The sequence below is a fragment of the Macaca nemestrina genome, chromosome X (genome assembly GCF_043159975.1).
Source record: "Macaca nemestrina isolate mMacNem1 chromosome X, mMacNem.hap1, whole genome shotgun sequence".
Taxonomy (NCBI): domain Eukaryota; kingdom Metazoa; phylum Chordata; class Mammalia; order Primates; family Cercopithecidae; genus Macaca; species Macaca nemestrina.
This window is the reverse complement of record NC_092145.1, coordinates 116692076-116708718: the sequence shown is the minus strand read 5'-3', so window position 1 is coordinate 116708718 and position 16643 is coordinate 116692076. Positions and strand designations below refer to the sequence as shown.

Below are 16643 nucleotides of genomic sequence, written 5' to 3'. Positions count from 1 at the left end.
GACAGCCAGCCAGCCTGTCTTCTTTACATCTCTCATGTTCAAGGGTAAAACAAGGCAGAAAAGGGGCCATGCAGGAGTAGGGGCAGGTAATCTTATTTTTTAACTGTGGGGGATGGGGTAGGTATAGGTTTGTGTACAGGAGTGAGACTCTGCCCTTTTTACAAGATCACCAAAGAGGGGAAAAAGCCCTTTTCATCCTCATCCTGGCTGCCAGGATCTAGGATCTTCCTATGGGTAGTAGAAGCTCCCCTCTTTTACCCTCCTAACAGAACTGGAAGTAGAGTGACCCAATGCCCTCTTCCAAGAAGAAACTCTGAATTCAGGGACAATGTAGCACCACCTAAACCATAGCATGTTGCAAGGTCCCTGACCTGCCACCAGCACAGCCAGGACCCACACTCTCTGGAACCACTTGTAAATTGACCAGTCCTGTGTAGATGCCTCTCCAAATATATTGGGAAAAACATGAACTTCAGGACCCCAACTTGCATCAACCTATCCCTGCTAGCCCCTTGGGGACAAAGAAAGATCTCTCACCCTTAGTATAGGGTTGGGAAGCAGCCTTACCTCCAGAGCTTCTGGGGAACCCAGAACCTTGGCATAGAGTTCACAAAGTTTCTTCAACCTGTGAACGAGAAGAGGCAAAAGTGAAAATAAAGGAAAGAAGGGAAGGAAAGAAAAAGTGGGAAAGAGGCATTTATCCCCTCATAAAAAAGACTCCACGAGCCATTGATTCCACTCCAACATTTCATTTTAATTTTTCAAAACAAGGCATTTTGTTCCATTTCAGATGTCTTAAATCTTTGAGGTCACAAATATTAATCACACAGGATTGCTGGTAAGTCTTCAAGAAAGTAAAGTGATGCATTGCCTGAATTACGGTATTATTTTATTATTTTAAATCCAGGAGCCCTTTTGTTTATGAACAAAATGTTTATGAAACAAATGTTTATGAAAATGACTAAGTTCTTCTCCTTCCCTCTCTTCCTTCTCTCTCTTTCTGTCTTTTTCTTTGTTTTTATATGAATCAAGTAACTTGCTGCAAGCAGAGGAATGGCTAGAAACAGCAAAGAAATAAGTACAGAAGTAGAACCAAATATATAAGGAAATTTAGAATTCATAAAGGTGGACATTTTAAGCCCACGGGGAAAAGATATTTTTCAATGAAATGGCACTGGGACAAACAGTTGCCCATGAAAGAAATAAAGTTGGATGCTTACATTATTTTCTTTCACCAAAGTATATTTCAGAAGGATCAAAGATTTATATATAACAGGTAAAACCATAAAACGAATGGAAGAATGGGTGATTTCTAAAAAAATTATCTTGGAATGAGAAAGTCTTTTCTATGCATGATAGATACTCAGAAACCATGGTTTTAAAATGGATAAATTTAACTACATAAAAAGATAAAATTTTATTATAGTATAAAATGAATAAGCCATAAACAGGATCAAAAGGCAAAGTGCGAAAAGATTTGTTCCAGGCATTGGAAACCCAGCAGTGAGCCAATCAGACAAAACATCCTACCTTCATGATCTTATGAATATGGGGGATATTTCTAGGGAAGAGGACCAGGCAGACCGCTACAGCCCTGGCCATGTGCAGAGGTAACACTGGTCATGGAGGAGAACCCTGATGGAATCGGAAAGCATGCATCATAATATAATTCAGGAGCTCTTTCCTGGTAAATACGTTATTAGCAGTGGTGTGGGAATAAATAATTGGCAGTGGTGAACACTAATTGCAAGAAGAAAGTGCCACCTCCAGAGAAATTAGTCCCTTTGTATCTATAATCCGTAATTGTTATGCATCATTCATGTACTATGTACAGCAGACTTCCCCACAACACAGTAATTTTTCTACCTGGTGTATCTCTTTCACAAGCAAATTTTCAGTCCCTGGGTTATATCCATTTTCATATTCTCCATAGCCCCTAGCATAGTGTCTTATGTACAATAAACTCAATAAATATTAATTTGAAAACTTTGGTTCTTAAGTTATCAGCACTATGTCTTTTACAACAAGACCCTTATAATTAACATAGCAAACAAGTAGCATTGGCAATACACATATAATTAGGCAGTCTGTAAGTTAAAAAGTTAAGTAAAAATGAAAGGCAGGTAAGTAGGTAGAAAAGAACGAAAGAAGGAGAAAAGGGAGGGAGGGACAGAGTCGGGGGAAAGGAAGGAAGAAACGAAAGAAGCAGCACTTCTTTTGTTACCTTTCCTCTTTGGTGAGACGTGCCAGTTTTCTGGCTTTGTGGGCTAGGATAAATCTAAAACATACAAACCAGAAAAAGGGGAGAAATTAATGGTTGCTTTCATCCTAGCCTCATTTTTGTAGCTACACATGTGCCCAGTTTACACAGTTAAAAGTCTACCAAAAGAAACAAACTATATACTAACTTATCTTACGTTCAAAGTTTTTGATTTACATGTCAAATTTCTGACACTGAAGAGCACTTTCTAACTTCAAGGAGTCAAGTGACTAGAAGTAGATGACTGGCCATAATTTTTGCCTTGGATAACACTATGGCTGACCCACTTCCACTCACCCAGCTGGTGGTCAATAAGAATAATCCTTGAGCCTCAAATGCCCATTTAAGGCTATGTCTGAGCCTTTCCAATTTCATCCAGTCCTTGCTCTTTGGTTTTGTCTCCACCGTGGTGTCTCCCTAGCACCCAATCTTCTAGATTCCATCTCAATTTCTAGCTCCATGATTGCCTTCAACTTACAATTGGCTTTGATCTCCCTGTTCTGACTGTTGGCTCTCTCTGAGATAAACTCATACATGTCCTAGGGCCCATCTTAATTTTGGATACTCCAGGTCACCACCTCTCTGGGCCAGAACATCCTGGTCTTCCCTTCCCATGTGCTGGTCTTCCCTGGAAAGCTGAAGACTAGGCTGGTCTTGGCTCTTCTCTACTGAGACTCAGAAATCTCAGCATCCCACTTAAGTAACATGGATGCCCACACAGCCTCCATAAGAAGTCTCTTAGTAAAACACCCCAAGTCAGGTCTTTTTATCATGCCTTCAACAAAAGATGGGTCACCAAAATGTTTCTACCCCTAACACTAAATACTAATAGAAAATTAACACAAAAATTTAAAAATGTTATTGGTATTCTGCTTCCTACCTAGATATTTATTCATTGGAAGACATTATTTAGAAAAGAACCAGTAATAAGTTTTATACTGCCGAATTTGAAAAATAGTGCCACTGGGTAAAAAAAAAAAAATCACTTAACAAAGTTTGGGGCACATTTGTTAATAGTATGTGATTACCTTGTCAACACTGAATAGCAACCACAACACCATAAATGTGCCTTACCCCATTATGGCGGCATAGTTGCCTTCAGGTTTGGTATCATCCAATGTGTAGGCAACTGGAGCTTCCTCTCCATCAATAATCATGGTTCCACAGTAATCTTAGAGAACAGCAAAATGGAAGAGCATATTCATCACTCTATCAAACTATCCATTGCAGATATAATGAAGTGCATGTTTTTAAACTTGAGAAGCCCAAAGGCCAAATATAGCATGTCATACTCCAAACATATGAAGGCAAACCAAACTGATGTCAAAGGAGGGCTAAGTAGCCAGCATTTTTTGAAAAAAATCAAACCATAAGCTCTTTTCTGTGAAGAATAAAGCATATGATATTAGGAATTCATCTAGGTCACCATTTAATGAAAACTGGTTTTCCTTGCAGTTAATACTTGGGCTTCCTGTTTTCTCTTTCATAAGAAATCAGAATAAATCCAAAGATGTATAAAGGAAATACCAGTTCATTACTGTAAAAAAGAAGAGACTGAACACTGACATTTTATGAGAAGTCACTTATTCTAAGTAGTTCTTTATTATCTGGAGGCAGTGTTTAGAGGAAAATTTATAGCACTAAATGCCCACAAGAGAAAACAGGGAAGATCTAAAATTGACACTCTAACATCACAATTATAAGAACTATAGAAGCAAGAGCAAACACATTCAAAAGCTAGCACAAGACAAGAAATAACTAAGATCAGAGCAGAACTGAAGGAGATAGAGACACAAAAAACCCTCCAAAAAATCAATGAATCCAGGAGCTGTTTTTTTGAAAAGATCAACAAAATAGACAGCCCACTAGCCAGACTAATCAAGAATAAAAGAGAGAAGAATCAAATAGATGTAACAAAAAATGATAAAGGGGATATTACCACCGATCCCACAGAAATACAAACTACCATCAAAGAATACCATAAACACCTCTACGCAAATAAACCAGAAAACCTAGAAGAAATGGATAAATTCCTGGACACATACACCCTCCCAAGACTAAACCAGGAAGAATAGAACAATAACAAGTTCTGAAATTGAGGCAATAATTAATAGCCTACCAACCAAAAAAAGCCCAGGACCAAACAGATTCACAGCCGAATTCTACCAGAGGTACAAAAAGGAGCTGGTACCATTCCTTCTGAAACTATTCCAAACAATAGAAAAAGAGGGACCCCTCCCTAACTCATTTTATGAGGCCAGCACCATCCTGATACCAAAGCCTGGCAGAGACACAACAAATAAAGACAATTTTAGACCAATATCCCTGATGAACATCGATGCGAAAATCCTCAATAAAATACTAGCAAACTGAATCCAGCAGTACATAAAAAAGCTTATCGACCATGATCAAGGCGACTTCCTCCCCGGGATGCAAGGCTGGTTCAACATACGCAAATCAATAAACATAATCCATCACGTAAACAGAACCAATGACAAAAACCACATCATTATCTCAATAGATGCAGAAAAGGCCTTCGATAAAATTCAACAGCGCTTCATGCTAAAATCTCTCAATAAACTAGGTACTGATGGCACGTATCTCAAAATAATAAGAACTATTTATGACAAACCCATAGCCAATATCATACTGAATGAGCAAAACCTGGAAGCATTCCCTTTGAATATTGGCACAAGACAAGGATGCCCTCTCTCACCACTCCTATTCAATATAGTATTGGAAGCTCTGGCCAGGGCAATCAGGCAAGAGAAAGAAATAAAGTATCCAAATAGGAAGAGAGGAAGTCAAATTGTCTCTGTTTGCAGATGACATGATTGTATACTTATCATCTGGAGGCAGAGCAGAGAGGACATGTATAACTAAAATTCATAGAATCCCAAACTCTCATTTCAAACATGCCCTCCAAAGACTCATTCCCCCGTCAAGAACAACTGGAGAAACAATTGCAGCTTATCCTAGATAAGAGTGTCTTCCTCAGTTCCCTCCTGAACAAAATACAGGCACACCTCAAAGATAATGTGGGCTTCATTTCAGATAAAGGAAATAAAGTGAATATAGTAATAAAGCAAATTGTGTCAAAGAAATTGCTCGGTTTCCCAGTGCATATAAGTTATATCTACACTACACTCTAGTCTATTAAGTGTGTAATAGAATTATGTCTAAAATTTGTACATAATTTAAACATACTTTATTACTAAAAAAGCTAACAATCATCTGAGCCTTGAGTGAGTTGTAATCTTGCTGCTGGTGGAGGGGCTTGCTTCTATGTTGATGGCTGCTGACTGATCAGGGTGGTGGCTGCTGAAGGTTGGTGTGGCTGTGGCAATTTTAAAAAAGAAGACAACAATGAAGTGTGCCACATCAATTGACTCTTTTTTTTAAGAAAAATTTCTCTGGAGCCTGTGATGCTGTCTGATAGCATTTCACCCATGGTAGAACTTCTTTCAAAATTGGAGTCAATCCTCTCCAACCCTGTCACTGCTTTATCAACTAAATTTATGTAATATTCTAAATCCTTTCTTGTCATTTCAACAATGTTCACAGCATCTTCACCAGGAGGAGTTTCCATCTCAAGAAACCACGTTCTTTGCACATCCACAAGAAGCAACTTCCCCATTCAAGTTTTGTCATGAGATGGCAGCAATTCACTCACATCTTCAGGTTCCACTTATGATTCTAATTCTCTTGCTATTTCCACCATATCTGCAGTTACTTCCTCCACTGAAGTCTTGAACCCCTCAAAGTCGCTCATGAGGATTGGAATCAACTTCTTTCAAACTCCTGTTAATGTTGATATATTGACTTCCTTCCATGAATCACGAATGTTTTTAATGGCATTGACAATAGTGAACTCTTTCCAGAAGGTTTTCAATTTACTTTGCCCAGATCCATCAGACAGGCAGGAGGACTGTAAGGCAGGTATAGCCTTACAAAATGTATTTCTTAAATAATAAGACTTGAAAGTTGAAATTACTCCTTGATCCATGGGCTGCAGAATGGACATTATGTTAGCAGGCATGAAAACAACAATAATCTCCTTGTACATCTCCATCAGAGCCCTTGGGTGACCAGGTGCATTGTCCATGAACAGTAACATTTTGAGGAATCTTTTTTCTTCTTAGCAATAGGTCTCAAGAGTGGGCTTAAAATATTCAGTAAACCATGCTATAAATAAATAGGCTGTCATTCAGGCTTTGTTGCTGTTTGATAGCATTTATAGACCACAGGCAGAGTAGACTTAGCATAATTATTAAGGATCCTAGAATTTCCTGAATGGTAAGTGGACATTGACTTCAACTTAAAGTCCCAGCTGCATTAACTCCTAACAACAGAGACAGCCTGTCCTTTGAAGCTTTGAAGCCAGGTACTGACTTCCTTTCTCTAGCTATGAAGGTCCTAGATGGCATTTTCTTCCAATATAACGCTGTTTGGTCTACATCAAAAAACTTTTGTTTCCGGTCGGGTGTGGTGGCTCTTGCCTATAATCCTAGCACTTTGGGAGGCCGAGGCGGGTGGATCACTTGAGGTCAGGAGTTCAAGACCAGCCTGGCCAACATGGTGAAACCCCGTCTCTACTAAAAATACAAATATTAGATGGGTGTGGTGGCGTGCGACTATAACCCCAGCTACACAGGAGGCTGAGGCAGGAGAATCACTTGAACCCAGGAGTCGGAGATTGCAGTGAGCCGAGATCATGCCCCTGCACTCCAGCCTGGGTGAAAGAGCGAGACTCCATCTCAAAACAAAACAAAACAAAACAAAACAAAACAAAACAGTCTGTTGTTTAATGTAGCCACCTCTTTCAATGTTCTTAGGTAGAACTTCTGGATAACTTGCTGCAGTTTCTTCATCAGCCCTTGCTGTTTCGCCTTGCACTTTTATGTTATGGGGAGAAGGCTTCTTTCCTTAAACTTCATGAACCAACTTCTGCTAGCTTCACACTTTTCTTCTGCAGCTTCAACTTCAATTGAAGAGAGTTGGGGGCCTTGCTCTGGATCTAGGCTTTGGCTTAAAGGAATGTTGTGGCTGGTTTGATCTTCTATTCAGACCATTCAGACTTTCTCTATATCAGCAATAAGGCTGTTTTACTTTCTTATCATTCATATGTTCACTGGAGTGCACTTTTAATTTCCTTCAATAATTTTTCTTTTGCATTTACAACTTGGGTATTTGGCACAAGAGGCCTAGCTTTCAGCCTATCTCAGCTTACGATATGCCTTCCTCACTAAGCTTAATCATTTCTAGTTTTTGATTTAAAGCAAGAGATGTGCAGCACTTTCTTTCACTTGAACACTGGGGAGACCACTGTAGGGTCATTCATTGGCCCTATTTCATTACTGTTGTGTCTCAGGGAATAGGGATACCCAAGAAGATGGAGAGATCTGGGGGAACAGTTGGTTGACTGGGCAGTCAGAATACACACAGCGTTTATCAATTAAGTTTGCCATCTTATATGAGTGCTGTTTATGAAACTCCAAAACAATTACAATAGTAACATCAAAGGTGATCACTGATCACCATGACAAACATAATAATAATGAAAGTTTGAAACATTGTGAGAATTACCAAAATGTGACACAGAGACACGAAGTGAATACACGCTGTTGGAAAAATGATGCCAATAAACTTGCTCAATGCAGGGTTGCCACAAACCTTCAATTTGTAAAAAGTGCAATTATCTGTAAAGTGCAATGAAGTGAAGTTCAATAAAAAGAGGTGTGCCTGTATATACAATTTCAAAAGACAGTAACAGGGCACTAGTGAAAATGTCAGGGCAGAGTCTGAAATGTTATAACAATATATTACTGCAGTGTACCACTCCTCCTGCTCTATCATTTCCTTGCAAAATTGAGGTTGTTTGAATAAAATTATTGTGGAAGACTCAGCGGCAAATGTTGAATAGAAAACCCAACAAGAAGATTTCAAAATAAGGAAGAAAGAACAGAGAAAGGACCTCCCCAACCTGTGTGCATATATGTGTGTAAGCAGACACACCAGGAAGCCTTTTAAAGGGAACTTGTCTCTTTCTCTCCTCCTGCACCCCGCCCCACTGTGCACCTGTTAGAATCAATGTCCCAATCAGCCACTGGCTTGAGGGGTGCTTGAATGTCCTTCAGATGTGCTGGGGCAGGAAAAGACGTTGAGAAAGACTGAAGTATGTGAAGAAGAAATGTTTCAAGTCTAAGAACTCAAGATTTAAAAATACAAGAGAACCATCTTAGGAATCCCCTGTTATAAGAAGGCAAGAGAGAGAGGAGACAAATAGGACAAGATATGATCAAAGAACATGTGCATACTGATCATGTAGGGATCGGCTGGACAGGACCAGCATAGGACGCCAGGCTGGCCAAGGTGGAGATACTGCTTTCTCGATGGAGGGGCTCCTTGGACACTTCCTTTTCAGAGTGAATCTGGCCTCTGAGTCAAGTGGGTGCACTTAGTGGAGGTGAAGGACAAGGGGCAGAGAGAAAAGTCATGTTCATGCCAGGACAAGCTATGCAGCACAGAAGGGATTTCTGCCACTTGCAGATAGAAAGCTCAAGAGTCCCACCCATGCACAAAAAACATCTCATCAGCTTTGTAGGGCCTTACTCTTAGAAAAAGAGAAGTGATATTCAAGGACATCCAAACACTTAAAGAAGTTATTAAAGAATAAAGGCAAAGACAAAAGCAGAAACAAATTCACAACTAACAAGAAAACCAGAAAAGCTATGGGGGATGGGGTAGGTAGGGGGAGGGATCCAATAATTCAGGTAGTAGAAGAAATTTTCCCCAAAGTGCTAACTTTCTCAGAGAGAAACAAAGCCATTGTAGCTCTGGGAGGTAACAAAGAGGCATGTTCAGAATAAAATAATTCAATAGAAGCTTTTGTAATGTAGGAGTGTGGAGACAGGAGCTTTGATGAGATGATAATCACATTCATCTGGATGAATAACTGAAGAAGTTTACCAAGGACAAAATTAAAGGAAAAAAATAATAAGGGAATGTCCTACCTGACATAGTATAACATATTGTAATCATATTATAAAGCTACAGATATTAAAACAGTACAATGCTGTCATAGGATTAGATAATATAAACCTGTGCTTTCCAAAGTGGGAGTGTACACCTAGACTGCACATCTAGATAGTGGAAGAAAATACTAGAGATTCTAGTTTTTCAATTTAAGCTTTTTAAAAAGTCTACTTTTCAAATGTTTTATAGTTACAACGATACAATTTTTCAGAGGTACTTGTGTATAATTAAGGAATACCTATAATGGTAGTTTATGTCTACATTTTTTAGTAAGTAGAGCTGCAAAAATATTTAGAACCCAGTGACGAAGATCAGTGGAACAGAAAGAATCCATATATAGAATGTAGTAGGGGGAACCATCTTATGACAAATCATTAAAAACTGATTCACTGGTAAAAAATATTTGCAATATAAACAGAAAAAAACTTTAATGAGCAAAAGTAATTTACAAAATGATACCTTGTTAATGATAAAAATTACAAATTATAGATAAATGAGGTAATTTCTCCTACCCGATTGACAAAAGTTTTTTAAATATTATTAGCTGGTGTCTTAGACTGCTGGTGTTGCTATAAAGGGATACCTGAGACTGGGTAATATACAAAGGAAAGAGGATATTTATTTGGCTCATGGTTCTACAGACTGTACAAGAAACATGGCGCCAGCATCTGCTTCTCATGAGGGCCTCAGGAAGCTTCCACTCATGGCTGGAGGTGAAGAAGAGCTGGCGTGTGCAGATCACTTGGTGAGACGGGAGGCAAGAGAGAGGGGAGGGAAGCGCCAGGCTCTTTTTAACAACCAGCTCTCATGGGAACTGACACAGCAAGAACTCACTTATTACCTCAGGGAGAAGAACGACACCAAGATGTTCAGGAGGGATCTGCCCACAAGACCCAAACACTTGCTTTTAGGCCTCACCTCCAACATTGGGGGTCAAATTTCAACATGAGATTTGGAGAAGACAAACATGGAACTTATATCAACTGGCAAGGATGTGAGAGGACAGAAACCCTAACAAAAATTTCACAGGTCTACCCAAGTCAATTGACTTGATAATTCCATCCTACAGCATTTATCAAAAAGAAATGCTCCTATACAAATATGTAGAGCTAGATGGAGGATGCTGTTTATTGCGGCATGGTGTATAATAGCAAAAACTTGGAAACACGAAAAATGACTATCAACAGCAGATGTCTTGGGCAAATTCTGATGAGGCACACAATGATATACTGGTTATTCAGTTGTATAAAGGGGGTAGATTTAAATGTACTGCTTTGGAGAGATGTCCATGGCGTATTGTTAACAGGAAAAAGCAAATTTCAGTATGATATGTATGATGTATGATGTTTTTTTAAAAACATGTTTTTGGAAAAATATATTAACATATTTATTTAAAATTAAAGTTATATTTGTATAAAATATGTATTATATTATTTAACATGTATTTCCAGTACATATAGTTCTCTCTACATATATGTAGGCATGCTCACACACATATATTTAAAGTACAGGTTGAGTATCCCCATCCCTTATATGAAATGCTTGAGACAAGAAGTGTTTCAAATTTTGGCTCTTTTCAGATTTTGGAATTCTTGCATATACATAATGAGATTTGAGGGTGAGACCCAAGCCCAAATACCAGATTCATTTATGTTTCAAATACATCTTATACACATAGTATGAAGCTAATTTTATACAGTATTTTAATAATTTTGTACGAGAAACAAAGTTTTGACTGTGACCTATCACATGAGGTCAGGTATGGAATTTTCTACTTGAGACATCATGTCGATGCTTCAGAAGTTTCAGAATTTGGAGCATTTTGAATTCTGAGTTTTCAGATTAGGGATGTGAAACTTGTATTACCTATGCATACAGTAAATCTTTAAGGATAAACAAACTACATTTTTAACAGCGGCCCTATAGGGGGAGGAACAATAGAAGAGAAACATTTTTCACACACTTTTGTTTTTTGAAAGTTTTATGGTCATTATATTTACTTCTGTAATTTAGAAAAACAGGTATAGCTTCTGCCATTGAAAACATAAATTGATATAAATTAGACGTAAATATTTAAGGGAAAGTAGAAATGGTTCATAGATGAACAAAAGCAAGGAGACCACAAGAATTCAATGCATTGCTAACAGCCTCCCCCTTCCACAGAAGTGGGCTAGAATGAGGGGCTGATGCATCCGGTGTAGGGTGGAGTGCTGACGGTGAGGGCGGCTAGACAGGATGTCTCGGTGGAAGGCCAGCAAAAAATAGGAGGCCCGTCCTTGCCAATTCACAAAGATGTTACACACTAAGAGATTGGGAAGCATTTCCTGGGATAATCAATCTAAAAGCAATCAGGTGCTCTTACCACACACAGGAGGTGACCATGTGAGGAAATGGATATGTTAATTTGCTTGACCATAAATCATTTCACTATGTACATGTGTATCAAAACATTATGAAGTACACCTTAAATATCTACAATTAAAAAGAAAACAAAAGCAGTGTTTAGCATGATGCTGGGATTGTGTGGGGGTGTGGAGGGGAGAAGCAATCAAGAGTTGGCTACCGCTGTCTGTATCAAAATACAAAATGTTACCTTCTCTTTAATAACCCAAGCCACACCGAACATGTAAAACAAAACAAAGCAACATAAAACCAAAACTCTGGTGATTACTGACTGTGTGCCTGATATGTGCTAATCACTGTGCTGGATTGTTGGGGCTGCATAATTCATACCCTTCTATCTTGTTACCTCATATTGACTGAGCTTCTATGTTACTAGTTAATTACAGTGTCTTTGGCAGTGATGTTCATAGTCTGGTGCAAAGCAAAGATCTTGTTATAAGAGTGAACTTTAGATTTCATTTCAGAAGCTTTCAAATAAGTGTCATTGAATACACTTATCAATGTAACAGGAATCATATTGGATGTGAGTCTGGAGCCCTACTTGGTGTTTCTATAATAGCCTAGAACTCAATACATTGTTGTGCAATTACCAGTTTACATGACTGTCTTCCTCCCGAGTCTGGATTTTCTGGGCAAGGAAAAGTGCCTTTGAATTCTCAATGCCTAGCACTGTATCTGGCATACAATAGGTGCCCAGTTGAAGAAATACATTAAAGTTGTAACTCAAAAGAAATCTCAAATGCTTTGGTGAGGCTATCTCATGTCAACAAACTTTTTTTTTTTTTTTTTTTGAGATAGAGATGAAGTCTCACTCTGTTGCCCAGGCTGAAGTTCAATCATAGCTCATTCACTGTATCCTCCACCTCCTGGGCTCAAGCAATCCTCCAGTCTCAGCCTCCTGAGTAGCTGGTACTACAGGTATGCACCACTATGCCTTGCCCACAATCATTTTTTAAAAGTCTTATGCAAGGCTCATTACCAAGAAGGACCAAGTCAGATTTTGAGGGTGGAGATCTTGGGTTTTCTTTTTGATACTAGTGCCTAACAACTTGCCTGGCACATAGCAGGCCTAAGATAAAGATTTGCAGGCATGAATGGAAAGTTACAGTTCCTCTCCATAAATAAAGGCACTCACACTCATTGAGAGAAGACTGTATTCCTGGTCCTAAACCTTATCTACTTGCCACCAGCCAGTCATTTAAAATGGGTGACCTGGGTCACAAGAGGAAGTAATTCAGCACCAGTGTGTTACAGCCATTAGATTCAAAGACTAAAATGACAGGGCTCTTTGTGGTAGATCGCTGCACTGACTTTGCAAACAGTAGATTACTTGCTCAACTGATGCACCCATCCAATAGCAGTCCTAAACATGATTATCTGCAACGTGGAGAATGAAGAGCCTGTGATGCAGCTGAAAAAGAGTAGTATACAAGAAAAAGCACCCTAAGGCAACATTGTGGCACTTTCCCCATTTGCCTCCAACCTTCTTTCCGCAGTCTTGCTCCTCCTTGGAGTACATCCTGCCCTTCACCCTCAGTCTTAGATACTGACTCTTCTTACATGGCCTCCACTTGGAAGAAAAGTGGGTGCTATAAGAGCAAATATGACAAGATTCTAGCATTGTGCTGTCTGTGTGTGGCTACTTGCATTTATATTTAAAGCAATTAAAATTAAATAGAATTCTTATGCCTGTAATCCCAGCACTTTGGGAGGCCGAGGCAGGTGGATCACGAGGTCAGAAGACCGAGACCATCCTGGCTAACACGGTGAAATCCCGTCTCTACTAAAATTACAAAAAATTAGCCAGGTGTGGTGGCATGCACCTGTAATCCCAGCTACTTGGGAGGCTGAGGCAGGAGAATTGCTTGAACCCGGGAGGCAGGGGTTTCAGTGAGCCAAGATCGCACCACTGCACTCCAGCCTGGGCAACAGAGCAAGACTCCATCTCAAAAAAAGAATAAATAAATAAATCGAATTTTAAAACCTGATTCCCAAGTCTCACTAGCTATATTTCAAGTGTTCAGTACCCACATGTGGCTAGTGACTGGTGCTAGTGTATTAAAGCAGCTCTAGAACATTCCCATCATTGTAGAATCCAGCACCTCAGTGAGCATCCCTGTAATATTCTACCCAGTTGAGTAGTACACTTGTTGAAATGTGCAAATGAATAAATGGATTTAATTTAATATGGTAGAATCGACACTAGTAAGAGAGAGCCAAGAAATTTTCAGAATCCCAACCTTTGTGATTGGCTTTATAAACCCATACTTTAAAACACTGAATTGGAAAAGACTACTCACCTTTTTTCACAAGATTTTGTGGGAGGATTAAATAAACATTTTGTTGATTTACAAAGAGTTGGTTATATTCTAAGGAAAGTTAATTCCATGAGTTTGTGCCAATATATTTTATTCAAAAGAATTGTCCTTAGAATCTGGATTAACATTTTATGTCCAGTATTCTAACAAAACAGTTACATGCAAATACATGTCTTTAAGTTTCAAAAGCAATTGCAACAAAAACAAAAATTGCCAAGTGGGACCTAATTAAACTAAAGAGCTTCTACACAGCAAAAGAAACTATCAAGAAAGTAAACACACAGCCTACAAAATGGGAGAAAATATTTGCAAACTATGCCCCTGAAAAAGGTCTAATATCCAGAATCTATAAGGAACTTAACAAGCAAAAACCAAATGACCCTATTAAAAAGTAGGCAAAATGCATGAACAGACACTTCTCAAAAGAAGACATACAAGTGGCCAAAAAGCATATCAAAAAGAGCTCTACATCACTAATCATCAGATAAATGCCAATCAAAACCACGATGAGATATCATCTCACACCAGTCAGAATGGCTATTATTAAAAAGTCAAAAAATAAGAGATGTTGGAGAAAAAGGAGCACTTATGCACTGTTGGTGGAAATGTAAGTTAGTTCAGTCACTGTGAAAAGAAATTTGGAGTTTTCTCAAAGAACTAAAAATAGAACTATCATGCGACCCAGCAATCTCATTATTAGGTATATACCCAAAGGAATATAAATTGTTCTACCAGAAAGCCACATGCACTCATATGTTCATCACAGCACTACTCACAATAGCAAACATGTGGAATCAACATAGGTGCCCATCAAAGGTGGATTAGATAAAGAAAATGTGGTATGGATATACCATGGAATACTATGCAGCCATAAAAAAGAACGAAATCATGTTCTTTGCAGCAACATGGACGCAGCTCGAGGCTATTATCCTAAGTGAATCAATGCAGAAACAGAAAACCAAATACCACAAGTTCCCACTTACAAGTGAGAGCTAAGCATGGGGTACATATGGATATAAAGATGAAAATAATAGACACTAAGCACTACTAAAGGGGGAGGTAAGGAGTAGGCAAGAGTTGAAAACCTACCTATTGGGTACTATGTTCACTACCTGGGTGACAGGATCATTCATACCCCAAACCTCAGCATCATGCAACATATCCATGTAACAAATCTGCACATGTACCCCTGAATCTAAAATAAAAGTTGGCTTTTTTTTTTTTAAATGCATGCCTTAGCCACAAGTTTCTTGGACCTTCTTCTAAAGGTTTTTATATAAGGAAAGTACTCACCCTTTTTCCTCCAGAAAGGCTCTTTATAATAAACTATACACTTGATGACTGAACCCAAAGGCACACGAGTGATCATCTGGTTTCTCATCATTGGCAGAGGGGGATTGAAGTGAATCTTCATGCCCAGAGTAGGAGGAATAGCACTAATCACATATTTAGCCTGAAAGAAAAGCAGCACGGTTAAACGTTGTTGCCCTGTTGCTTTTGTTTTTTCCCAATGATTCCCTCTCATTCTACCGTTGTCCCTTTTCAGTCTCTTAGAGAAGTGACAAGGATTTTGTTGAAACCTAAAGTAACCTTTATTGTTCCTTAGTTCAAAACCGCCAGTGACTTTCCATTGCACTTAGAGTCAAAGCCAAGTTTCTCACCATCATCGCCAAGGCCACACGTGAAATGGGCCCATTAAATCACTGATCTCACCTCCTGTTACTTTTGCCCTCACTCCTCTTAGTTCTGCCATTTTTCTTTTTCTTTTCTTTCTTTTTCTTTTCTTTTTTTTTTTTTTTTTTGAGACCGAGTCTCACTCTGTCACCAGACTGGAGTGCAGTGGCGTGATCTTGGCTCACTGAAACCTCCGCGACCCAGGTTCAAGCGATTCTCCTGTCTCAGCCTCCGGAGTAGCGGGGACTACAGGTGTGGGCCACCACGCCCAGCTAATTTTTGTATTTTTAGTAAAGACAGGGTTTCACCATGTTGGCCAGGATGGTCTCGATCTCTTGACCTTGTGATCTTCCCACCTTGGCCTCCCAAAGTGCTGGGATTAGAGGCGTGAGCCACTGCGCCCGCCCTGCCTGCCGCTTTGATCACCTTGCTGTTCCTTGGTCACACCAGGCTTGCTCCCACTTCAGGGCCTTGGCACTGGCTGTTCCATCTTCTTCTCTCAGGGAGCCACACGGCTCAATCCCTCGTCCCCTCCAATTCTCTATCAGATATCACCTTCTCAGTGAGGCCTTCCCTGAGGACCTTATTTAAACTTGCATAACCAATTCTCCCATACCACTTTCTGGTATGGCCTCTCCCCACCTCGCTGCTTGATTTTTTCCACACTAATTATCACTCTCTGACATACTTTATATTTTAACTATATGTTTCTTTACGGTCTTTCTCCTTCACTAGAAGGAGAATTGTATGTGGGCAGAGAATTGTATCTGTTTTGTTCACGACTGTGTTCCTAACTCCTAGAATAATGTCAGACGCATAGGAGGTGCTTGATATTTACCAAATAATATTTTCTGTGTTTTTCTAATTACATAAAAGCAAAATACAGAGGGTTGATAATACCGTTATATGTTTTTATAAATCCTCCCCCACCCCAAATAGTCTGGTTCTCTTTT

The 16643-nt window shown here is 39.2% G+C and overlaps 1 protein-coding gene across 2 annotated transcripts in view; it reads right to left on the bottom strand.

Annotated features, from left to right (window-relative positions):
• LOC105463385 (monoamine oxidase B) overlaps nt 1-16643 on the bottom strand; it is a 123881-nt gene that overhangs the window by 12455 nt on the left and 94783 nt on the right. For both annotated transcript variants that reach the window (XM_011710450.2, XM_011710455.3), the window contains exons 8-11: nt 15310-15469; nt 3335-3431; nt 2225-2278; nt 568-625 (exon numbers count right to left, since the gene is read on the bottom strand). In XM_011710450.2, coding sequence (XP_011708752.1) covers nt 568-625; nt 2225-2278; nt 3335-3431; nt 15310-15469 — 369 coding nt within the window. The remainder of the gene's footprint in view (nt 1-567; nt 626-2224; nt 2279-3334; nt 3432-15309; nt 15470-16643) is intronic.